The 26,707-nt window shown below is 38.8% G+C and overlaps 2 protein-coding genes across 7 annotated transcripts in view; both read left to right on the top strand.

Annotated features, from left to right (window-relative positions):
• Positions 1 to 26,707, top strand: part of LOC129765053 (protein GDAP2 homolog) — a 315,411-nt gene that overhangs the window by 63,763 nt on the left and 224,941 nt on the right. The window contains exon 1 of one of the 6 annotated variants that reach the window (XM_055764881.1): positions 10,623 to 10,711. The exons of the other annotated variants lie outside the window; for them this stretch is intronic. Within the exon in view, the coding sequence (XP_055620856.1) occupies positions 10,638 to 10,711 (74 nt within the window). The 5' untranslated portion in view covers positions 10,623 to 10,637. Of the gene's footprint in view, positions 1 to 10,622; positions 10,712 to 26,707 lie in introns of those variants that run through there. 6 annotated transcript variants of the gene reach the window in all.
• The window catches only part of LOC129765055 (terminal nucleotidyltransferase 5C), a 365,409-nt gene that overhangs the window by 332,513 nt on the left and 6,189 nt on the right, over positions 1 to 26,707 (top strand). The window lies entirely within an intron of this gene.

Raw genomic sequence — 26,707 nt, 5'->3', positions numbered from 1 at the left:
ATTCAGGGCAAGAGATATTACATCGAGTGTTTTTCTGTGGTGCTCTAGAAAGAGATAGGGAGAGAGAGGATGCGGGGAGGGAAATTAAAAATTTCCCTTTGTACAGAAGGGATGAGATTCCTTCTGCTAGCAGCGATGTTATGCGAAAAATGATGCTGTTCGGCGTTTTCTAACGAGGATTGCGGATTTTTCAAGGTAGCATTTCGCTGCCGTCTAAATTTTGGGTGCGTTGATGTTGTCGATGGTAATATAAGCTTTTCTTAAATAGAACGCAAAGCTTCGATTCGATGAAATCAACTTTTTTTCTTCAGAGATCTATGCTCATCATTAGCTCGCCACTCAGACATCGATCATTATTGAGATGTTGTCAAAGAAGATTCACACCGTTTAATTATTCACCCGCTTCCTCAAAATTTACGTATTTCCCTCTTAAGTTGGATGCCTCTCTTACGCGTTTGGCATCTCAATCATGGCAATAATGGTATTTCAACATGATTATTTCGAGTGACCAAAGAGACTACAATGAAGGAATGATTGGTTTTCACCAGGTCTACAACCTTTCCCTTTCACATCGATTTAAGTAATCCATCAGCTTACAAGCTTCCTTCAGGTACGGACATACAAGCGTAAAGGTAATCAATCGAAACGAAGGACCTGTCGTCGGTGGAACAAAGCCCACAAATATATAATTATGATTATTATGTCACCGGTAGGGATGATGCCAAAGAACACATTTCCTCCGCATTGGCGTTGTTATGCGATTTTGCCTTCTACCATCCGTGACTCCAATCGCTTCTTCGTTGCGAATATTGGCAGTGTCTAGCATTCAATAACGAAACATGCGAAACATGAAATTCGACCTAGAAGAAGAAGTTTGCGAGTTCGAAATGCGCAACGACAAATGCTGCCTCGTGAGAAAGGTATAATACTTTAATTTCTCTCCGACACCGTAAACTTGTTAGTGTTTTCCAACAACTCGTGTGACATTGAAGCGAGTCGAGGATTATCGATCAAACATACTCACTTAAATAGTGCCAGATTATAAAAGGAGGTTTTTAAGAATAAATAAACGAACTTAAAGAGCAATCAACTTCGGCACGCAATTGCCGTTTAGCATTTGATTTGTTTTCACCTTTTCATAACTTTCAATTTTGCTCTCCCGGGTTTGCTATCAAGGAGGGGCTAATTTTATTTAAAAAAAACTGTGCAGCATGCCACGTGGCTATAAAATAAATCCGAAATGTTTTATCGCCAATCAGCGCCTCCCCCTAAAATTAATGATCCTCGTCGTCCGGAAACACAATAAATATTTCCACCTTGATTCCCGCGCCAAGAGCCGGCCACATCCGTTGAATTCCATAAAACTAAATAATTAATCCGTCTGCCGGTCGAGTCCCACATCATGACATATTTTTGTCGAGAGGTGATTTATAATCGGAAGCTGCTGACACCATTATCCGTTGGCTCAATTTGGCACGGGTTCAACGTGGATGCTTCGCTCTGTAAACTAGAACTACCGTCAAGCATCATTTTTGTTTTACTATTTTCGTTGTCGTCCCTTTTGGAAGATATATCTTTTCACTAACATGTCACCCAAGCGTCCACTAAAACCGAGCTGAATTTAATTTGTTCTATCGAAGCTGCCAGCGATGAGCTTGAGCATCTGCCATTACCGGGTAGATATGGGGAATTAAGGTGAGCGCGGAATATCGATTCATCGGAACCGGATGCGTGAAAAGGACGTCCCTGAATGGCACGTAGCACTCATTTCGGGTGTGCGGACGTGTTCCATTAAAAGTTTAACTACGCTCATTTCCCGAACGGGCGGAAGTTTATCGCGAACTGTTCGATTGTTGGATGCACAAACTTTGGCTGTGAACTTAAAATTGGATTACGGATGAAGCGTAATACACAAACTAACTGTACTCTTGAACTGTTGATTAGTACATGAACTGGAAGATTTGTTTAAGTTCTCGTGCTAGTTCACCTCAGTAAACTTACTGAATTCACCTCATCACCAAAGGGCTTCCCACATCACATTGCATCACTAAAAAACCGCTGTGGACAATTACCCATTGCGTGTTTTCTTTTGAAAATTTGGGTAGAAGTAGTTTAGAGTGTACTTTTTTTTTGACGTGGGACTACGTCTAACCGGAGTATATGGGGGGTAAAATGAAAACCTAAACACAGAACATGCAAAAAAATGAATGATTCCGAATGCTTATAGCTCGAACATTTCGTACTGGATAGGAGAGATGTTTGCATCACTTGATAGGGAATATTTCTACGTATCTATCGCAACTAACAAAATGTTGTTTTTCATTAGATAAACAATTGAATAACTGTAAAATATTAGGCGTTATCTAAACGCCCTAACTGCATCGTTTTGATTGGCCCGATTTACGGTTTCCCTAACACAGCCATCAAAACCAAGCAGCCTTGGGGAAATCGGCATTGCAAATACATGAAAGTAGGGGGACTTTTGTTCTCATCGAAAAATGTTCCCTAACACAGACTTTAAAACCAAGCAGCGAAATCGGCATTGCAAACACACGAAAGAGCCTAGAGGCGAATGAACTGAAAAGTTTAAACCCTCTTAAAGCCAAAAAGAAGAAGAAGAACACACGAAAGTAGGGGGTGCTTTTGTTCCCACCGAAATGTGTTCCCTAATAGAGATTTCTAAACCAAGGTGCCTGGAGAAATCGGTATTTCAAATTCATGCAAGTCGGGGGTATTTTTGTTCCGACTGGAATGTGTTTCCCTAACACAGACTTCAAATCCATGGAGCGTGGGGAAATCGGCATTGCGAATTCATACAAATCGGGGGTATTTTTGTTCCGATTGAAATGTGTTTCCCTAACACAGACTTCAAAACCGTGGTTTCTGGGGAAATCGGCTCTGCAAATAAATGCAAACTGCGAGTACTTTTGTCCTCGCTTGCCTTTGTGCAGAGTGGAATATGTCTGTCCTAACATGATCTTCTAAACTTAGGAACCTGGGAAAATCGTGCAGCCACTAGAAGCGAATGAACTTCCCAGTTTCAAGCAAATTCGAGATTCGAGAAGTATGTACACTTTTGGGATGTAAACTTCAGAGGGAAATGTAAAATAAAATAATCGTTTGATAATTTTTTTTTTGTCTTTATTGGAAAGATTTTCAGCCTTAGGCTGGTTCATCAAACGTTTGATAATTCTTCCGTACATATATTTTGTTCTAGTCATCATACCAAACGTAAAAGATCCGTCATTAAATTTACTTGTAACGAAGAACAATCAATCACAATAAATGAATTGACTTTACACGGCATTTGTTCATTTTTTTCACTCACAGAGCAAATATATTGAACTCAATTGAATTTGGAAACTGTTTCATTCAATCAAGAATTTAATCAATACAAACGAATGATTGCTCAGCTAAGGTAGTTCCACGTGAACCTTGCGGTTATATCATAGATATAACCCACTAATTTTTTTAGAATGAATTCGATGAAAATAAACACTAAAAGTCTTTTATGAACAAAACTGTACAAATAATTGACTTATTTTTAAAAATATTGAGAAAAAATAGGGTGCGGCTAAACGAATGTCTACCACTGTATACCATTGCATATGGTACACATTTACCCAGTAGCCATTCAGGCGTAAGAGTTTTACTTCTGTTCTTCCTTTATCCGGTTAGACCGGACAGCGGAGACAGTTGATTGTGGATCGATCTCCATCGCAGATGATTGTTGCGTGGACGTAGTTATTCTGTAACAACACAAAGATGGTCAATGAGGGCCCTGAGTTTTGAACTAACGATCGATCGCTTACTAAGCGAACTCGGCAAACTTAACGATGCGATCCCAAAGTTGATATAATATTCATGAAATTTGTTAGAAGGTCTTTGGTGAGATTAAGATCGATGTGGTTAGAAAAATAAAACTACAAAAAGATTTTCTTAGGTCGAAAATCGAACGACATTTTTTACAATTTTTTCGGACGGATTCAAGAATGCGGATTCAACAATGATCCATGGCGCATGCGATAATCTGAAAAATTTCTTGATTTCATTTTTCTACTTTACGACAAAATCACTTTTGACATAGAACCACGTCTTTCATTAAGGGTGCCAAATCAGAAAACAGGTCACGTTTTTATGAAATAAAGTTAACGTTAATAACTATTTTTGCCGCGAACGGATTTTGGCGATTTACATACCAAACGAATCGGAAGTTCTCTAAGATTTGTTTGATATGCTATACATTACTATCCTATAGTCAGTATATGGTTTAAATTGGTGTAAATTTGAAGCATTCCCATTCCCCCACTCAATTGTTCTGTTCATTTGTGTGCTTTTCCGAACAGCGCTGTCAATAAAAAGCAACTTATCGACGAGCAACGAAGGGGAAATCGAATGATGTAAAGTCTCCGTGAACAAAGGTAAAGAAGAAGAACGAAGGGGAATATTTGCCTAGAGTATAAACATTGAATCTCGCTGAGACAAACTTTCATTCTTCGTGAGGAAATCGACTGAACAACATCGTTGCTGGGCGAGCTGGACGGCGAGGGAACGAATACCTTTTTCAAATCAAGTTGGAGGGGTTGGAGGAATAATATTATGGATAAAGTAAAGTTTTCCAAGGGCCTTTTTGAAGGTTAGAGACGAATGAACTGAAGAAGTTTAAAGTCTCAAGCAAGGAAGGAAGGCAAACTTTCAGTATCGTTCTGTATTCAAAGCAATGAATATCGCCTGTTCTTCCTTGTTTTGCGTCATCACATGTCTTCGTTTCTGATTGAGATATGGACGCAATCAAAATACTCACTCGCTGATATCTCTGGCATTGCCATCATTGCATCAAACTGACGCCATTGCATTATTGTTCTGAGCTACACAATTGTGTGGAGAATCAGCAAGCTAGGCTATCGTCAGCTCACCAAAAAAATAAATGTTCTGGAATTTTGTCTGTGATTTGGTTTCGCATGACGGTAGAAAAACTCCCTCCACAAAGGATAACAGCTAAGCTAATCTAGGCTGGAAATATTAACAGAAAGGGATTCTGTTGAGAAGAGTGCAAAACGGAGATAAGTGTGTGTATATTTGGTTGTTTCAAGCCATCGATATATGGATATTTGTGTGCGTACGTGCGTGCTTCATAACCCGTACGTAAAAATAGTGCATCTTCGCTACGCTGAAACCCCATTTGTATCTGCTCCCGTGTGTATTGGCCCTGTAACGATGCAACAATTGCCTAATTTTTTTTATGCTATGATTGACGATTGTTTGGTGTTCCAAATTATGCAGTCGTAATGATAAATATAAACAAGGAGGGGTGTTACGGCCCAGGCCGAACAAATAAAATGAAAACACAAAATTCTTATTTTCTTTGAACACTTTATTTAACACTCCTATACTCGCGCATTGGTCTGTCAGACCGAGAAATCAATAATACGTTCATTTCTCAGAAGATATCAACACTACGACTTTGCGATTCTCTCTAGCTTCGTTATTGGTCGTTTGTCATCGTTTAGCGTATCGCATGTGTTGGTACGAAGTGAACGTGTGCCACTTTTAACTTTTGGTCTGACACACCGACGCGAGTATAGGAGTAACTTTTTTGGACAAGTGGATTTTTTCATATTCTAGAATATTGTTGAATAAAATGTTAGTGGCGTGGAATTTTTATTGAATATAATGCATAGGACCATTATCGGACTATTCTTATTTGATTTCAATCCCTTTTGTAACTGGATTGAACGGATCCATATATTAACTATTCGTCGTTAGATTCATACGTTCAAAAGCAAAATATAATTTTTTGACTTTCGTATAGTTATTCGCTAAATATAATGGTCATACATATACACACTTATGAAATAATTTCACTTGTTGAAGAATTGTAAACAGTAAACTATAAACTAAAAGGTGGCTTATGGTAATTTTTAACAGTTACAGTTTCGAGGATATTTTTTTTATAATGAACAATATCGACAAGAAATCAAGAAAAAGAAAAAGAAGTTCCTAGAAATTTTTTTATATCATCTTTTTATGCCCCATCTAAAAAAAAGGCATTAATTATTAGTTTACCAACAAAACAGAGACGAAAAATATTAGAAATATGCAAACTTTATATTCCAGAACCTTTATCATCTGGTAATTATCTAGAAGGTCGTTATACATTCTTCTCTTTGATAAAAGACCCGAAAAATACGCAACAACTGCATGAAATGTAAAAAAATATGTTTGTTTCGAGCATGCAGTTATGCTATGTTCTGATTATAACTCCAATGAAACCACAATCGATTAATACGTTTTTATATTATTTTATAGCTCTTTATATTTCCATGAATTATATTCAGTTGCTTACTTTTAATTAATAACAGAGAAAAATTCGAATTTCGTTTTTTGTGTTGGAGTATCAAAAATTACTCTGTTTTGAAGAGGCTGAATTAGATGACTATTAAAACAAAATGGCAACATTACAGAGAAGTTCAATTTTCGGTCTGTGACACCGTGCGCGAGTATACGTGTTATGATTTTGCACGCGAGTACAGGAGGGTTAACATAACACTAAATAAACAACCTTAATCACTATAAACAACAACAAAAACCACTGCAAACAAAAAACACACACTATGCCCAGCCCCAGAGAGACCAAAACAATCATTAATTATCTATCCATGTGAATACTAATTGTCACTTACCTTTTCATTGTCGGCGAATACCTGGAAACAAGCTGTAACGAAATTATATATTATAATTAAATTGCACACAATTGTGCTATACATACTTACCTATAACCGCTTAAAAAACACAACACAACAGCACAACAAAACAACATCTAAACAATCATATCAATAACAAGAGCTATACAAAGCGTTTTGTTTATAGCGAACATTCGAGAAGGAAACCGACCAAAGAATCAATAGCAATTCAAATGACTATGGGACCAATTATATAAATTGGGCACGAAATATTAAGAACAACTCAGTCGCAAATTAACCTTCGATCAGTATAGGTCAGCTATGACTATATTCGATCTCATCTTCTCATCATTCAACGGGTAGCCAGTCTATCCTCATCACTACTAGAACTCTGTTCAGATACCTCTCTGGGCGGAGTCAAGGGGAGATAGCCGGAGGGAAATATTTACGCTAGTGTATTAGTAATGAATCTCTGCTGAGGCAAATATTCAGCCGTTTTCCATGCAGTTTTGTTTGTTTTCAGTCATCAATGCATTGAACTGACGCTATGGTGAAGCAGGTGTTAGGGTTGTGCGCCAAAAAAAAATATTTGGGGGATTCCAAGTTATTCAATAAGTTATATTAAGTTATTAATTTATTTGGGCTCGCGTGCCAGTCGCAAAACTGCTTTCCACTGGGATTGCATTTGCGCTAATCTTGATCATAATGGAGCAGTGCTACACTTTTCGAGATTGTTGTGATTAGCAGATATAGTTTATTTTGTTTATTTAGTCACCAAGAAAGTAAATGTCGTTCTAAAATTTTGTATGTGAGTTGTTATCGCTTGCCAGTAGCAAAACTTTCTCCACTAAGGACGACAGCTGCGCTTATCTCAAGCAAGTATTGTTCTGCGGGCACAAGAATAAATCATCAAACAATTATCGTCAAATGATTCTACAATAAAAAAACAGAAAGTGGGTTATATCTATGGTATAACCGCAAGGGTGACGTAGGACTATCGTTGATTTAGAGATCATTTGTTTGAAGTTGAATCTGAATTCATTCTGAATGAATGAATATTTGGAGAACTTCGAAAATGAGAGCGTTACGTTGGAGACACAAGGTTTTATGCATTCAATATTGGATACGGAAATATCCTACTGATGGGGAAGAATAATCTTCAGAAGCTATCCTGTTAATTGCGATTGATTGAAAAATCACAAAACCAAATGTATTTGGTCACAGTGTTACATGGATAGAAAACATTAAAATAAACTCTTTCACATGAATGTAATTTTAAATTCCCAGAGGAACTGGCAGATTATTTTCAGTAACGATTAGATATTTCCACATTTTCCTCGATACTGGAAGCCCATCAGTGGTTAATGCTAACTCGATAACCATCTGTTAATAGCACTTGATTGAAACATATTTGGTCACAGTGTTACATGGATAGAAAACATTCAAATAAACTCTTTCACATGAATGTATTTTTAAATTCCTAGAGGAACTGGCAGATTATTTTCCGGATCTTTCTCGATGTTGAATGGCATTCAAACGGAAAGAATTCCGCGCGTGTATGTGTGTGTGTAGCAGCTGCTTCGAGATCTTCCCGGTGAACCGTTTGTGGCATCACTCTCCTCCTGATGGATTCCCTTCTGGCCTAAGGTGCACGAACAGGCTCTTGGTGACACCGTTCATCCGCGCTTTCATGATAAATGAAGAGCTTTACCACAACAGCGACAACATGCTCCAATCGCTGTTCAATTAGAGCTGAGTGGATTTCCGAGCGGCGCTCGCTTATATACCGATTGGTGACTTTAATAGCCTGTTTTGAAAGCAAATTTAAGACTATTGAAACAAGTTTTTGGATCAGAAAGTAACAAGTATAGAACGCGTAGACATTTTATCTTTCGAATGAAGTGTTTATCAACCCATTTCGTTCAGTTGTTTAGGAGCTATTAACACTCAAAATCTCGGTCTCCGGCGTAACGCTTTCGTTTTCGAAACTTTGATTTTACACCCCTATATAGAAATGAAAGACGTAGTCCTACATCAAAACATTTCAGGCGACCAAACTGGTAGAATGGTTATTTCAAAATTTTCGTAGCATTATAAAATACTATCCGCAGTTATAAACAAGCGACTTGAATTAAACTACAAAATAGTTCTACGTCATACGTTTATTATACACCCAAAATATTCACTAGAAATAATATTAATGGCAGAACAACGTTTGTCGGGTCAGCTCATAATATAACATGGAAATCTAAATTTACATAACATATATATTTGAATACGATCTGTCGATGAAACAAGCAATACTTGGGATTTCAGATCAGCTTCGACCAACTTTCATTCCCAGTATTTTTAACCGAAAGTACCTAAAAGTCAATTGCATGAAAAGATACTTCACTGATGGGTCTCGCCTCAATGGATCCACTGGCTTCGGTGTTTTCAATGAAAATTCAAGCGCCTTCCGTAAACTGCAGGAACCTTGTTCCGTTTATGTTGCTGAGCTGGCAGCAATCGACTTCGCATTGGGGATGATCTCCAACAAGCCTGCAGACCATTACTTCATTTTCTCGGATAGTCTCAGTTTGCTTGAGGCTCTCCAGTCGATGAAAACTAGTAGGCACCCATCTTATTTCCTCGCAAAAGTGAGACAGCAGATGAGTGCACTGATCGAAAGATCTTATAAGTTAACCTTTGTTTGGGTCCCCTCTCATTGCTCAATTCCTGGCAATGAGAAGGCGGACACTCTAGCAAAGGTGGGTGCCCAGGAAGGCGAATTGTTTGATAGACAGATTTCATACGATGAATTTTTCCAATTACTGCGTCAGAGTTCCCTCTTGAGTTGGCAAACCGATTGGGACACTGGAAGTCTTGGGCGGTGGTTATATTCAATTATTCCAAAGGTTTCTTCGAGAGCGTGGTTCAAAGGTTTGGACGTAAGTCGTGACTTCATTCGTGTAATGAGTAGACTTATGTCCAACCACTACTCGCTAGATGTGCACCTCCACAGAATAAATCTTGTTCAAAGCAACGTCTGTCGGTGTGGAAACGGTTACGATGACATCGATCACGCAGTTTGGCAATGTACGGATAATTACGAAGCCAGAGAGTACCTTTTGAATGCCCTTGAGGTCCAAGGAAGACAACCCTATGTTCCTGTTAGAGACGTGTTGGGAACTCGCGACATCTGCTATATGCAGTTGATCTATATGTTTGTGAAATGGTCTAGTATAAGTATTTAATGCTTTTGTGTTTTTCTTTTTCGTTATTAGTTTGTTTGTTTTGTCCCCCCATCTCACCGTCGCCCACCCTCAACAGATAGTCGAACACCAGATGCTATCACTGGTCATTATGCACAATGCTACAGTGCGTGCGACAACTCTCGGTTGAGACAACGATACCTCATTTCCATATCCCTAACCTGACCCGTCCCACAAAAATGTTGCCCTTTTAACCTCGAGTAAACCGCGAGTATTCGGTCGAATCCTACTAAACATAGGAATTAGTTGAAACTTTGTATAAACAAACCTTGAATTAGCGGCTCCGCAAAGCTTATGCGATTGAGCCTTACAAATAAATGAACTGGATAAAAAAAAACATATATATTTGCTGTGATCCGAAACATATCTCACAAAAAGTGTTCTATATGTAATTTTCGTTTGAGCATTCAATTCTATGAAAGGCTGTCCTTTTTTACCTCGGGAAGCATTTTAAATGTAAGCATGTGTTTGAAACAATCTGTTGATAGTTTCTATGTGTCATCTAAGCTGAACAAAAATAATCAGAATCGAACGGGCAAAGCAAAAATCTCCATCAAGAACGAACATAAACGTGTTGAAAACAGTCCCTGCTTTCCCCACAAAAAAAAACATTTCGTCTCTTCAAAAACACCAAAACTAATAATCACAAAACGAATTGGCAATAACAAAAAATAATCAAACAGGTTGAACGGAAAAAAGTATGCCGCAGCAATCATCCAGGTACCACCATGTTGTGCTGGCACGGAACATCGCTTTCCGTGGCGTCAAATATCAGTAAGTAACTTCCTAACTCCCTAATTGGCTTTCAAAATTCAATCAATCATTCAAGCAACTCACCGGTAGTGACAAACAGCACACGAGTGGGGGGATGGAGTCCAAATGCCAGGGTGCACACAATTTTCGCATTCAATCCAAGGACTAAGTTTACGTTAAATGTTTCATTATCATAATGAAGTCAGCACAACGTCACAACGATGCGACCCACCGTTTTGTTGTTGTTGATGTTGTTTTCAAGGCACGGCGGTGGAAACAAACTCAGCCCTGTAGCAAATAGCAAATAATCCGGACTTATCATCATACGAACATACACCCTCATACACATCGCGGTACCTAATTAGTGTCACTTTAGTTTGCTTTTTTCCACTTGCCCGTCAGCAGTAGAGCACTAGCGGGTATCATCGTTGCACGGAAAATGCACTGAATTATGAAATTGTCAACGAGAAATACGTCAACAGTTAGTTCCCGGTGGGTCGACTAATAAAGCAGCCGCGGCAGCCGTCTGCAGTTTACCGAAATTCAGGGTTCGTTTCAGGAGAGGATTCTCCTAGGAGATTATTATATTGAACGGAAGCTTAAGGGGCGAACATCAAAATATGTGAACAAGACACTCGATTTTTTTTCATGAGTAATAGACTTTCCCGGACCCACTACTCGATGATTTTCTAATTGACCTCTTTTAACACTATATTTACGGACCGAGCCACTTTGACTCTTTGAAAATTTGAACATTATTTATATATAAAAATATTACTTTTCAAAAACATTTGTTGGTTTTTAGTTAAATAATGAAATATATGTAAACGTTAATTTCTCTTCCCCGCAGACCCTTTCCTTTCGCATTATCGAATGTGGTATACTTATTTTCACGGTTGTGAGCCAATTTGACTCATACAATGGTTTAACAATTAATCGCATAACATGAAATTTATTGGTTCTATCAGGCCTCGGCAAGTTTTGAATAATAAGGAATGAACGGTTACAGAATCACTATTGTTAGCCTTTGTAACAATTTTATTTGCTAGAGAAGCGTTATTCAGAAGAGTTCATATTGTGGTCCGCGATGTGGAGTCCGTTTTTTTTTCGCCCAGACAAAGTCTAGAGACAAATTTATAGACATACTTCGGTTCATACGTTTCGATAAAACAAAATGAACGCAGTGGAAGATTGAAGACAGACATTTGCTTGATTTAAAAAATATTGGAAAAATATACAGTCATGCCTGTTACAAACCGTACTTGGGCAGGGATGAAACCCGAGGATCAAACAGTCCCTTGAACGAATTTGTAATAACTACGCTTGCAGGTCCATATTTAGGCTGCGGACGAAATATTACCACATAACCTTTTTTTACTAGCATTTCACTTGCAAAGAAAACTACTTTGGTTGACCCTTGCGAAAGCCAAGAAAGATAAAATGACACAGTTTTCTACAAAACTTACAGACCTGAGAATTGTACCCTGACCATTTATGAAAGCAAGCCTAATAAAAAAAGTTTTACTACTAAGTACAAAACATAAAAATATAACAATTGCAAGCGCCCCGTGCGTTTAGGCACTTGGTTTTTCATTAAAAATAACAACACAACTTTTTCCTTTCTGCAGGAGACACGACTGTCCTCCTACGTGGCTGACAATCCACTCCTTTTATTTTTCTATCCCAATTCCTCAATCGATAGTTGAAAGAGCCGGACGCTTATTGTTCGCGTCTCTGCTACAAATCGAAGCTGGTGAAGTTTTTTTCCCCCTCCGCCAAAGTGCCTTTGGTTTTTTTTTTCTTTGACCGTTCGTGGCAAGATAAGTGCCGTTAATACCCGGAACAGCGAGGAAGCAGCACCTCTCCGGTAACGCCGGACCGGCGATCTGTGAATTGGTTCCAGCGGCATCGATTTCATCATAGAGAAGTATAATCAACAACAACTTTTTCCGTCACGCTATTGTGTTTACCTCGTAGCGTGCGGCGTTGTATAGCTTCGAATAGGGGTGTTCAAGGTTGTTCAGACACCGCAAATTAGTATTTTGTTTTTTTTTTTGGAAGTTTTTTTTTTTTGAGATATATATATTTATATATTTTTCTTAAATTTAAGTTAATTATTAGTCTAAGTTAGTTTTAAGTTGAGTTTTTGAGCGCGCGTGCGTGTGTGTGTGTGTGTGTGTGTGTTTTTCATAGACGGTTGCGCACCGTTTGCGCAACCGTTATGACATCTACCGATGCCATTGTTGCGCGGACGCGCTATTATCAATCGACCTCAAAGGGACCATGGGTTGTTTTCTTTCGGCCAAAGGGAAAATCGTTGAGAACTCTTGATATTTCAAGAGATTTGCTGCGTCAATTTTCGGGCGTCTCGATACATAAAGAGAGACTGGATAAACTGCGTGTAGAAGCACTGACTTTTGATGTGGCCAACAAGATTGTTGACCACGAAGTTTTTAACAGGGAATATCACATCTACATCCCTTCTCGAGAGGTGGAGATAGAAGGCGTAGTAACCGACGCGAGTCTGAGTGTCGATGAATTGAAAAAAGCTTCGGGTTCTTTCAAAAACTCGATGATAGGTGATCTTGTAAAGATCCTGGATGTTAGAAACCTGCATTCAGCATCTTTGGAAGAAAACAAAAAAGTTTATAAGCCCTCGCACTCTTTTCGGATTACTTTCGCAGGTTCTGTTCTCCCAAACTATGTGAAAGTAGAAAATATGTTTTTCCCAGTGCGCCTGTTTGTACCACGGGTTTATAATTGTACCAACTGTAAAAAGTTGGGACACTCGTTTAGCCACTGCGGCAACAAATTTCGTTGCGGTAAATGTGGCGAGAAACATAGTGAGGATTCTTGCACACAAACAGTGGAAAAATGTATCCACTGTGGCGAGAATCCTCACCCTCTACAGATGTGCCCGATGTACAAACAGCACTCCGATAAAGTGAAGCGTTCTATCGCTGGACGCTCCAAGCGGACTTATGCTGAAATGCTAAAGACCGCATCAGCCGCTCAAGATGAAAACCAATTTTCGGTTTTGTCATCTCAAGAATCGGACTCTGATTCTGATGAGGGTCATACTACGGATGCACCAGAATCTTCAATAAAGGATGAATCATCAAAAAGAAAGCTCTCTTCACCAACGGTGCACCGTAAGAAACCTAAAGTGACCCTCGGAAGATTGTCTAATTCCAAGGGTAATAGTAATAAAAAAACGAATCCGAAGGCTCCTTCTCAGCCAGTTCCTTGTTGCAGCAAGGATTTTACGTCATTACCCAGAGAAGAGAGAAATAAAAACGCTGCTCCTCGAACTTCTCGTAGAAAATTCGCGTCTAATCGAGGATTGATAGATTTTTCGGACATTGTGGACTTCATACTAAACACGTTAAAAATTCAAGACCCCCTCAGAAGCTTTATTTCTGCCTTGCTTCCATCTTTAAAGTCTTATCTTAAGCAATTGACTGCTTCATGGCCCCTCCTTGCATCAATCATATCATTCGATGGATAATTCTCCTAGCGTAGTAGAAGATATGATCAAGGTGCTACAATGGCACTGCCGTAGTCTAGTGCCAAAACTAGATTCGTTCAAATTTTTACTTCAAAATTATGATTGTGATATATTTGCCCTCTCTGAAACATGGCTTTCTTCTGACACTGAACTCAACTTCCACGATTTTAACATTATTCGCCTGGATAGAAATGATTCTTATGGAGGAGTACTTTTGGGGATCAAAAAGTGCTACTCTTTCTATAAAATTCCTCTCCCAGCTCTATCAGACGTCGAAATTGTCGCGTGTCAAATAACTGCAAAGAATAAAGAACTTTGCATAGCTTCTGTATACGTTCCTCCAAATTCTAACATTAGCCGTAGTCATCTTTGGAATCTAGTCTCGATTCTCTCATCCCCAGTTCTAATTCTGGGTGATATGAACTCTCATGGTACTGGGTGGGGTGATCCTTATGATGACGCCAGAGCGGCTATTTTTTACGATTTATGTGACGATTTCAACTTGACTATCTTGAACACTGGTGAAGCGACACGAATTCCAAAACCTCCGGCTCGAGAAAGTCGTCTCGACCTTTCTTTTTGCTCAAGCTCGTTATCATTAGATTGTCAGTGGAAGGTCATCAATGATCCCCATGGTAGCGATCACTTGCCAATCAATATATCAATCAAGTGTAGCCCGCAATCCACTGAACCATCTCGAGTTCCATTTGATCTAACAAGGAACATCGACTGGTAAAAATTTGCAACGGCGGTAACAATCGGTGTCGAATCAATAGATATACTTCCACCATTGGAAGAATATCGATTCTTTGTCGATTTGATGTATAAAAGCTCACTGGAAGCACAAAAAAGAAAAGTTTCAAGTGCTCCGTTTAAAAGAAAACCAGCCACTCCTCGCTGGGACGATGAATGCACAAAATTGTATTTGAAAAAATCTGATGCTTTCAAAGCTTTTCGTAGACATGGAACATCCACACACTTCGAGGAATATTCAAAGCTTGAAATACAGCTGAAACAATTAATTAAAGCAAAAAAACGCGGTTACTGGCGCAATTTCATTGAAGGTCTTTCTCGTGAAACCTCAATACGTACCTTGTGGAGGGTAGCTCGCAACATGCGTAACCGCTCATCTACCAACGAGAGTGAAGAATACTCCAACCGATGGATATTCGATTTCGCGAAAAAGGTCTGCCCAGACTCAGTTCCAGCCCAACATATTCTTCGAGAAACGTCTCTAAGCGGTGGACCTCTTGACAGACCATTCTCAATGCTGAAATTTTCTATGGCTCTTCTTTCATCGAACAACTCTTCACCCGGAAGTGATCTGATTAAATTCGTTCTTCTAAAAAATCTTCCCCATATCGCGAAAAGACGCATGCTAGACTTATTCAATACCCTACTAGAAAACAATATTGTGCCACCCGAATGGAGACAGGTCAAAGTAATAGCATTTCAAAAGCCTGGCAAACCAGCGTCTGACCATAACTCATACCGTCCGATTGCTATGCTCTCGTGCATTAGAAAATTGTTGGAGAAAATGATCCTTCGAAGACTCGATCAATGGATCGAGACAAATAATTTGCTATCAAGTACACAATTTGGGTTTCGCAAGAGCAAAGGAACAAACGATTGTCTAGCGTTGCTTTCTACAGATATTCAACTGGCCTTTGCGCACAAGGAGCAATTGGCTTCAGTATTCTTGGATATTAAGGGAGCTTTTGATTCGGTTACCATAGAAATTCTGTCAGATAATCTGGACAGATGTGGACTTCCTGGAATTTTGAATAACTTTTTGTACAATTTGTTGTCAGAAAAGCGAATGAACTTCACCCTTGGACAACTGACAACTTCCAGAAATAGTTATATGGGTCTACCCCAAGGCTCATGTCTGAGCCCCCTTCTTTATAATTTTTATGTGAAAGATATTGACAGTTGTTTGGCAGAACAATGCACGCTTAGACAGCTTGCAGATGATGGTGTGGTTTCCGTCAGAGGTCTCCATGCCGAAAATTTGCAAAGACCATTGCAAAATTCCTTAGATAACTTGTCTTCTTGGGCAAGGAACTTAGGGATCGAGTTCTCGCCGCAAAAAACAGAACTGGTAGTGTTTACTCGAAAGCGGTTCCCAGCCCAATTGCAACTTAAGCTTTTGGGCAGAAGCAATACCCAATCATTGACTTTCAAGTACCTTGGTGTCTGGTTTGATTCAAAATGCACTTGGAATACCCACATTACGTATTTGAAGCAAAAATGTCAAAAGAGGGTCAACTTCCTCCGCTCGATTTGCGGCACGTGGTGGGGAGCTAATCCGGGAGATCTCATAACACTTTACAAAACAACTATTCTATCCATTCTGGAGTATGGCTCTTTCTGCTTTCTCTCAGCAGCTAAAAGTCACCTTCTAAAACTGGAACGAATTCAATATCATTGTCTGCGTATAGCTCTTGGCTGTATGCACTCAACGCATAACATGAGTCTCGAGGTTCTGGCAGGAGTAACTCCTCTACAGAACCGATTCTGGGAACTTTCTCTCAGAATACTGGTGAAATGCGGAGTCACAAACACACTTTTGATTGAAAACTTTGAAAAAATTCTACATCTAAATATACAATCTCGGTTTATGAGAATTTACCACCACTATATTTCGTCAGATATTTGTCTTCCATCGTTTACTCCAGACCGTGCTCACTTCACCATCAGCAGTTCCTCAATTGAAGACGATCTGTCGATGAAACAAGCAATACTTGGGATTTCAGATCAGCTTCGACCAACTTTCATTCCCCGTATTTTTAACCGAAAGTACCTAAAAGTCAATTGCATGAAAAGATACTTCACTGATGGGTCTCGCCTCAATGGATCCACTGGCTTCGGTGTTTTCAATGAAAATTCAAGCGCCTTCCGCAAACTGCAGGAACCTTGTTCCGTTTATGTTGCTGAGCTGGCAGCAATCGACTTCGCATTGGGGATGATCTCCAACAAGCCTGCAGACCATTACTTCATTTTCTCGGATAGTCTCAGTTCGCTTGAGGCTCTCCAGTCGATGAGAACTAGTAGGCACCCATCTCATTTCCTCACAAAAGTGAGGCTGCAGATGAGTGCACTGATCGAAAGATCTTATAAGATAACCTTTGTATGGGTCCCCTCTCATTGCTCAATTCCTGGCAATGAGAAGGCGGACACTCTAGCAAAGGTGGGTGCCCAGGAAGGCGAATTGTTTGATAGACAGATTTCATACGATGAATTTTTCCAATTACTGCGTCAGAGTTCCCTCTTGAGTTGGCAAACCGATTGGGACACTGGAAGTCTTGGGCGGTGGTTATATTCAATTATTCCAAATGTTTCTTCGAGAGCGTGGTTCAAAGGTCTGGACGTAAGTCGTGACTTCATTCGTGTAATGAGTAGACTTATGTCCAACCACTACTCGCTAGATGTGCACCTCCACAGAATAAATCTTGTTCAAAACAATGTCTGTCGGTGTGGAAACGGTTACGATGACATCGATCACGCAGTTTGGCAATGTACGGATAATTACGCAGCCAGAGAGTACCTTTTGAATGCCCTTGAGGTCCAAGGAAGACAACCCTATGTTCCTGTTAGAGACGTGTTGGGAACTCGCGACATCTGCTATATGCAGTTGATCTATATGTTTGTGAAACGGTCTAGTATAAGAATTTAATGCTTTTGTGTTTTTTTCTCTTTTTCGTTATTAGTTTGTTTGTCTTGTCCCCTCATCTCACCGTCGCCCACCCTCGACAGCTAGTCGAACACCAGATGCTATCCCTGGTCATTATGCACAATGCTACAGTGCGTGCGGCAACCCTCGGTTGAGACAATGATACCCCATATCCATATCCCTAACCTGACCCGTCCCACAAAAATTGTTGCTCCTCTAACCTCGAGTAAACTGCGAGTAATCGGTCGAAACCTACTAAACATAGATTTAAGATGAAATTTTTGTATAAACAAAACTTGAGTTAGCGGTTCCGCAAAGCTTATGCGATTGAGCCTTACAAATAAACGAATTGGAAAAAAAAAAAAATTTCTATCCTATCCTAATCCTTCACTGAGAATGTAGTGGAAAAGGGGGGAATTTGGACCACCTAAGCAAATCGCCTAATTTTTCCAAACCAATACGGTCTAAATAAAAAATGTCACATTGTAGGGGAAAAGGGGGCAGTTTCGGACGGGGGCAGCTTCGGACAACGCTTGTAAAAATTAAGTGGTACAATTTTCAACCAAATAAAAAATATAAGTAAGTTAACAACCCTCTCACCAACAGCTGTCATATGGTTTGACATCTCCTGATCGTTTATTACTTACGAAAACAACACAGTGTCCTTTTCCATACTCGTTTCGAAACTTTTGAGCTGGAAGTTGTAAGCATTTGCCTAATTCCTTTGTGAACGATTAAGAAATTGAAGTACACCACCTTAGTTAGTAACTAATATGAAATGAAAAAAAAACGTGCATACAATGGGGAAATAAAGGTCTATTTATTAGATAAAATTATGATTTGTCTTCGGATGGTGGTGGGGCACATTCGCACGTCGTTCCCGGGGCACATTCGGACACTTTTTAACACAAAAAGAAAACCGTTAAAACCAGCATCAACGAAGATGAGATGGAAAGAGCTATAGAACCAGTTTCGAATAGAACGTTTTCATGATTCTAGCTCACAGGTGGTCCAACTGGGTCCATTGTCTTTGCTAATTTCCCAACTAACGGTTACATAACGGGAAAACTGTTTCTCAATGTTCTGGAACATGCGAAAAAGGTAGTAAACGAATCAATTTCAAAAAATCAAAAATCAATCAAAAAGTCATTGGAAACATTTAAATATTGTCGAGAAAATTGCACAATTCTCGCGTAACTTTTGAAAAGGTCCTATGTAACAAATGTAAACAAATCGAATTAATGGATGCACGCTATTAGTTTTCAATCATTGAATGTATTACAAAAACAATCGTTCACGTATCTATCTTCTTCATCTTTTTGTCGCCGATACAAAAAATATCCAATGTACAGATTCGAATTTTAAGCACCCGGCTGTTACTTCGGACGCCACTTTCCTCCGACGGCCGAAACGTCCGAAGTAACAAAGCAGTCAAAACAACTCGCAGTCGTACTTCGGTCGTTTTGGAATTTGTTTCTTACAGGTGTTGTTATTGATTTCAGTGCAATTCAACGAGTGATAACAATAATAATCAGTCTTTAGAATTGTGGAGCCGATCTGGCGTGGAGGTAACATCCATACTTCTCACGCTCAAGATCACGAGTTCAATTCTCACTCCCGACATTCTTCCAAAATGGAAGGTAAAAGTGACGAACCAGCCAGAAGCGTTGAAAGTCACTATAATACAAAAAAAAAAAAAAAAAAGTCTTTAGAACGAAATGCTGATATTTGGATTGTTGTTTATTAGGTAGTTTCAAATTTTTATAGTGCAACGTATTATGTCCAATGTGCAAACGCGGGCAGTCAAAACGTCCAATGTAACATTTTTCGCTCCGGGGCTTCAACCTTAATCTCAAATCACGGAACAATAGTTACGATTGGTTTTACGAAGTTATTCTTGACAGCTAGTGGTGAAAACAGTGATAAAGATTGATAGCTTTTAAGACAATTCGCGAAATAATGTTCGGGTCTTCAACTACGTTTTTCTCGAGTTGGCGAAAATGTTACATTGGACCTTTTCAAAAGTTACGCGAGAATTCATGCATCTTTTCCACCTTATGTCACAAATCGCTTACAACCGCTAGATGTTTCAGTTATGGGCCCTTTCAAGCAAGAGCTCTCAGTTTCCCAGAACGATTGGCTACTCAACCATCCTGGGAAAACTATTTCTATACACGACCTTTCAGGTATAGTTGTATCGGCTTATAATGCTTCTTTCAATCTGAGTAATATCCTAGCTGGATTCAAAATGACAGGTGGCTATCCATTTTCATGAATGTTTTTTTCGGACAAGAATTTTGTATGTTCAAATGATTTCACCTACTGGAGCGGAGGTAGCAACTGACACATCGGGTAATACAACAATGCTGCAAAACATTGCGTCTCCAGCACAGATAGATTTTACTTTGGCAACATTGTCCCCGGAAAATGTTGAACCTTTTCCAAAAACTTCACCGCGGAAAACAACCACTCGAAAACGGAAGAAAGCAAAATCACGTATTATTACTGACTCTCATAGCAAACAGTTTCCTTTCAGTCAAATACTGATAAACAGAAAAATGCAGTATATTTGCAGATTATTGCAGAAATAAGAGGAAACGGAAGTAATTGCTGATAAACATAAAATTTTAATTTTTTTTTTTCGTTGCCCGAAACTGCCCCTCACATGGGGCACATTCGGACAAAAAAGCAATCTTAATAAAATCGAATACACCATTCGTAATCGCACCAATGCACACCTTTAACATTCTCATATGATACATTGATGTCCAAATGACAACCAGGGAGAATTCAGATTTTTTTCTAAGTTTACAAAAAATATTAAAAATCAAGGGAAAAAAGTGTCCGAATGTGCCCCCCTCTCCCCTATACTAAGCTACACTTGTTTTCTCTCAATAAATGATGTTTAATCATTATATGAAGCTTCAATCTACCAAATATATCATAAAATGAAAGATATGATTTTTGGACATTAAAATTTGATACGGGGTGATTTGGACCGTCTGTGGGGTGATTTAGTCCAGTGTGTGTTTCGTCGAAAAAAAACATACTTATGTTTATGTAAAGTATTTTGGGATAATGTTACAATCAGTAACAATATTTTGCGATCGATACCAGGTGTCTTGGCCAGATTCCAGACCAGAAAAGTATGATTGACACCATTTTGTGAAGTTTTACCAAAGTTTTTTTACTTTAGGTACATACGGTTCAACAATAGAAGGAAATGACATTATAAAAAATTCAAGTCAAGCCGTAATTTTTGAGATAAAGAGGTGGTCCAAATCACCCCATATGACCAAATCACCCCGTGTTACCCTACATCTCTTTCAAAACTAAAATTATGTTGTTTGCTACCTTCTGCATATATGGAATTTTCTATAAGTATGGGAAATTCCAACAATCCTATCGGAAGATCCTTGGTTGGATTTTCCCTATCTCTAATATTAATCTTTACCATTAAAATTCTTATTAAAAATATTTCTTATGGGACGCGTGAAAAAGGTCGCTACACAATTGAAAAAAATAAAAATAAATTGTTCCAGAAGCAGCATCAAGTATGGCCTTGATATACTTGAAAAATGACCTGAAAATATAGCGGTAAAGCAAGTTCACGCAGATGGCCTCTACATGTTTCCTGAAACATTTTAGATTTGGCGGCTTTCAATACATGGATTCTGTATAAAGAGACAATTCAAATAAATATTTCACAAAAAGATATTATTTTCCAATTGACTGAAGAGCTAAGAAGTAAATATAGAGAAGAAGACGAGAACACTTAAATTCCAATAACGGAAATTCATGCTGTTGACGCACGGAAGAATTGTCAAGTTCAAACATTATGCAAAACAAACAAATGTACAAACTATTGTGCTAAATGTAATAGTAAAGGGTGTGTCACATCAAATTGCCTCACGGAAAAAACGCTGTAGAAATTCGCCCAGTAGACCGATCCTTTTGAAAATTTTAGACAGTAAAATAAAAACTATTAAACAACTTTTGGCATTTTCCATTTTTCATACTTCGAGCCCAAGCCCGTATGCTCGCACCTTCCTCTTTACCCCGTCCATAAGGTTCTGTACAACGTCAGGTTGTAGTTTATTTTGAACAGTAATCCATTTTCTCTTGAAGTCGGCCTCCGATTTGACAACTTTTGGGTTCTTCCGGAGGGCCTGCTTCATAATCGCCCAATATTTCTCTATTGGGCGAAGCTCCGGCGCGTTGGGCGGGTTCATTTCCTTTGGCACGAAGGTGACCCCGTTGGCTTCGTACCACTCCAACACGTCCTTTGAATAGTGGCACGAAGCGAGATCCGGCCAGAAGATGGTCGGGACCTCGTGCTGCTTCAATAGTGGTAGTAAGCGCTTCTGTAGGCACTCCTTAAGGTAAACCTGCCCGTTTACCGTGCCGGTCATCACGAAGGGGGCGCTCCGCTTTCCGCAAGAGCAGATCGCTTGCCACACCATGTACTTTTTGGCAAACTTGGATAGCTTCTGCTTGCGAATCTCCTCCGGAACGCTGAATTTGTCCTCTGCGGAGAAGAACAACAGGCCCGGCAGCTGACGAAAGTCCGCTTTGACGTAGGTTTCGTCGTCCATTACCAGGCAATGCGGCTTCGTCAGCATTTCGATGTACAGCTTCCGGGCTCGCGTCTTCCCCACCATGTTTTGCCTTTCGTCGCGGTTAGGAGCCCTCTGAACCTTGTATGTACACAGGCCCTCCCGCTGCTTGGTCCGCTGGACGAATGAACTTGACAAATTCAGCTTATTGGTGACATCCCGGACCGAACTTCTCGGATCACGTCTAAACTGCTTAACTACGCGCTTGTGATCTTTTTCACTGACGGAGCATCCATTTTTGCCGTTCTTCACCTTCCGGTCGATGGTTAGGTTCTCGAAGTATCATTTTAGTACTCTGTTGACCGTGGATTGGACGATTCCCAGCATCTTACCGATGTCCCGATGTGACAACTCCGGATTCTCGAAATGAGTGCACAGGATTAATTCACGACGCTCTTTTTCGTTTGACATTTTTCCAAATTTACGAAAAATTGACAGTGAAGCATGGCCAACGTGATCTGTACACTCTTATCTGATTATAAGCGAAAGCTGAAGATATAATTCCTAAAAATTAAATTTCAACAGCGTTTTTTCCGTGATGCAATTTGATGTGACACACCCTTTATTGTTTGCGGAAAATACACTCGACAAAAAAATTAAAGGAACAGAGTGCGAAGTCGAAAATTTTAAGTGATTTTTGACATGCTATATCATCGTGAAAATCAACGCATATCGATGGGAGGCACATCATTTTGAAGCTACAACTTTCAGGTATTATAATATTTTACATACATATTTTTATCTTAGTGTGTGTAGGTGTAGTAGGCAATAATATCGGTAAGAAATGAAAAATCAATTTTTCTTTGTTTTTTTTTTCAAGAATATTCTGGACTAACACAATTTTTTGCCAACCAACTCAACAGCAAATCCAATTAACCTCATTAATCAGCTTTTTTTTGGTTCCAAGAACGTTCCTGTAGGATTTTCCCACACCGAGATATTTCAGTTTGAATGAAAAATTTCCCATTGTCTTTGAAGATGAATAATTCAATAAAAAACCATCGCACCGTAAATCGAAAGGCTGTATTAGAATCTCCAATAAATTCTGCACAAGGATATTTTGTTACTTTGACGAAAAAAAATTATTTAAATTTCTTTGCATCGATTTAAAGAAGTACCAAAGACAGGATTTTCATAGTGCTTTACAAAATCCACAAAATCCACAATATTGCAGTAATTTCTAATGTTTACACGCAAATTTTTAGCCTAGTGTATTCCCTAAACATCTGTGAACGTTTCATATTGATACGTTCAACCGTTTTTTCTAGCCGATTTTTCAAAGTTTGGAATAAATTAGAGGAGCATTTATCAGTATCAGATGTACAAAATCCTGCGCGATTCTCAGAACAAACGATTCGTAACATACGTTTTCATGAGTTTGTAGGTACAAATATTGTAAGGAGTGATGATAATCACACATATTCATACGCATTTCCACACATACACGCACTCTTTACCCACAAACTCATAAAGACGAAAGTTACGAATCGTTCATTCTGAGAGTCGCGTATGATTTTATACTTCTGGTACGATTTGCGATTAAATGCTCCTCTAATTTATTCCAAACTTTGAAAAATCGGCTAGAAAAAACGTTTGAACGTATCAATATGAAACGTTCACAGATGTTTAGCGAATACACTAGGCTAAAAATATGCCTGGAAACATTAGAACTTATTGCGATATTTGCAGAACTACAGTGGATTTTGTAAAGCACTATGAAAATCCTGTTTTTGGCACTTTTTTAAATATATACAAAAAAATTTAAATAATTTTTTTTCGTCAAAGTAACAAAATATCCTTGTGCAGAATTTATTGGAGATTCTAATACAGCCTTTCGATTTACGGTGCGATGGTTTTTTATTGAATTATTCATCTTCAAAGACAATGAGAAATTTTTCATTCAAACTGAAATATCTCGGTGTGGGAAAATCCTACAGGAACGTTGTTGGTACTAAAAAGTCACAGGAGGGTTGTGTCCGAGACACGACCGCATAGTTGACGTAGGATTCCGTTAGGCTATCTGCTGCATGCTGATTTTGGATATGTTTGAAGAATTACATTGTTAAACTATTCGATAATGATTTGGGTCTGTTTTGTCTGGTCATAATCATTATCGAACACAAGTTTTCTCACCAAAAAAAAAAAGAGTTACTTTAGTATGGAGAAAATATATTTGAATTGGAAAAGGTAATTTAATTTATATTTTTTTTATTTTCTGACTGTTTATTCAACCCATTCCCTTTTCGCTTTAACCCTAAAGGAACACGATGCTACATGCCTCAATGCGAATTTCAATTGGACTAACAGCACCCAATACGATATGTAGAGCATATGTGAAATCACTTTTTCAAATACTCCTTCATTTTTCCAAATTTGCTCGTCGCATGAACTTTCCTTGGGGGAAAAAATCGTTTGATATTTCAAGTCATGTTAACACAATAGTTACCATATACAATTTTACACTTACAGTTGTGCTAAAAGTTTCACAATACATGATCGGTCATTGATATGAAGTTTCACAAAGCAACCAACATAAAAGTTCCAAATTTTTTATTTTATTCAGTTCATTGAAATATCATTCTTCAATCAACCCATCGAAGGATTCTTATTGGAACGAAAATAATAAAAAAAAAAAAACTCGTTCATCACTTCCAACTTATTCGCCAGCACGTATGCAATCAGCAATGTCCACACTAGTTACAATTAGCACTATCCATTTGTGCGCGTCGTTAGTTAAACTATCCACCACGAGGGTATTTACATGTTGATTTCCCCCAGACACCTTGGATTTGAAATCTCTGTTGGGGAATACATGTCGGTGGGAAAAAAACTCGCCCTTCTTTCATGTATTTGCAATGCCGATTTCCCCAGGCAGCTTGGTTTTGATGTCTCTGTTAGGGAATACATTTCGATGGGAACAAAAGCTCCCCCTACTTTCATTTGTTTGCAATGCCGATTTCCCTCAGGCAGCTCGGTTTTGATATCTCTGTTAGGGACCCGCCGCATATGTCGTCAATTTCGAACAATCAGAAGTAGCTATTAGGATAGTGGTGGAAATTTTTCAATTGTTCGATAGTAAGTTTCATGACATATATTATTTTATTCAATGTAAAAAATTGTTATGGAGTGCCGAAATTGATTGACGCAAAAATCTCATCAATCCATCAAGAAATGACTGAGCAATAAGCATTTGAAATTGGACAATTTGCACGGTGCGCTCGATTTTCGATTTTCAATTTGTACCCCAATATGTTCCCGAAAGATGTAATCCTACGTCAAAAAAGCTGATTGATGAGGTTAATTGGATTTGCTGTTGAGTTGGTTGGCAATTGCGTTAGTCCAGAATATTCTTGAAAATAAAAAGAAAACCCGATTTTTCATTCTTCCCGATATTGTCGCCCACTACACCTACACACACCAAGATAAAAATATGTACGAAAAATTTTCTAATACCTTAAAGTTGTAGCTTCAAAATGATGTGCATCCCATCGATATGCGTTCATTTTTCACGAAGTTACAACATGCCAAAAATCACTTAAAATTTCTGACATCGCATTCTGTTCCTCTAATTTTTTTGTCGAGTGTATGTTTCAAAAACAGAGTTTATATATACAAAATGTTTCGCTAGAATTTTTTGATAATAAACATTTAATTTAAATTGATTTGGAACTGCTTTTTTGCAAAAAGCTTAAATTTTCTTGTTAGAGTCATATTGGCTCACTTCAGTAAAAGTAGGTATATAATCAACATCCGTAAATCTAGTGTTAAGTGTTAAATGCAAATGAACTTTCTAGTTTGAAGCATCCATAAAACAAAAGAAAAACAAATCACGTTCTTAATCAGTCGATCCACAAAATGGCAGAGTACACTCTATAACCACTTCTCAGAACTCTCAAGTTCGTCCAGATAAATATGGCAATCGTTTTGAATGAATATCGCAAGAGTGTGCTAATCACCTAGATATCCTTTCTACACCACTATCCTCTGCCGAGTAATACCGAGCCAGATTCCCACAGCCTCTCGTGTAATTGTAAACAAACCGGTCACAACCGGATCCACACGCGTTCCGAGCCTATTTTTAGTTATCTCACATAAGCGAGAAAAAGCATCCCGTTTTCCCCCTCGCTAAATCTCATCGAGCTTTGCACACTCGAAATCGTCAAGCCGGTCGGAATTACCGATCAGAAGCGGGGGAGTTTCGGGAGTGTATTGCTGCTAAT

This window comes from Toxorhynchites rutilus, chromosome 2 (genome assembly GCF_029784135.1).
Source record: "Toxorhynchites rutilus septentrionalis strain SRP chromosome 2, ASM2978413v1, whole genome shotgun sequence".
NCBI lineage: Eukaryota > Metazoa > Arthropoda > Insecta > Diptera > Culicidae > Toxorhynchites > Toxorhynchites rutilus.
The sequence above is the reverse complement of the archived record's forward strand: the minus strand, read 5'-3'. Positions and strand labels throughout refer to the sequence as shown.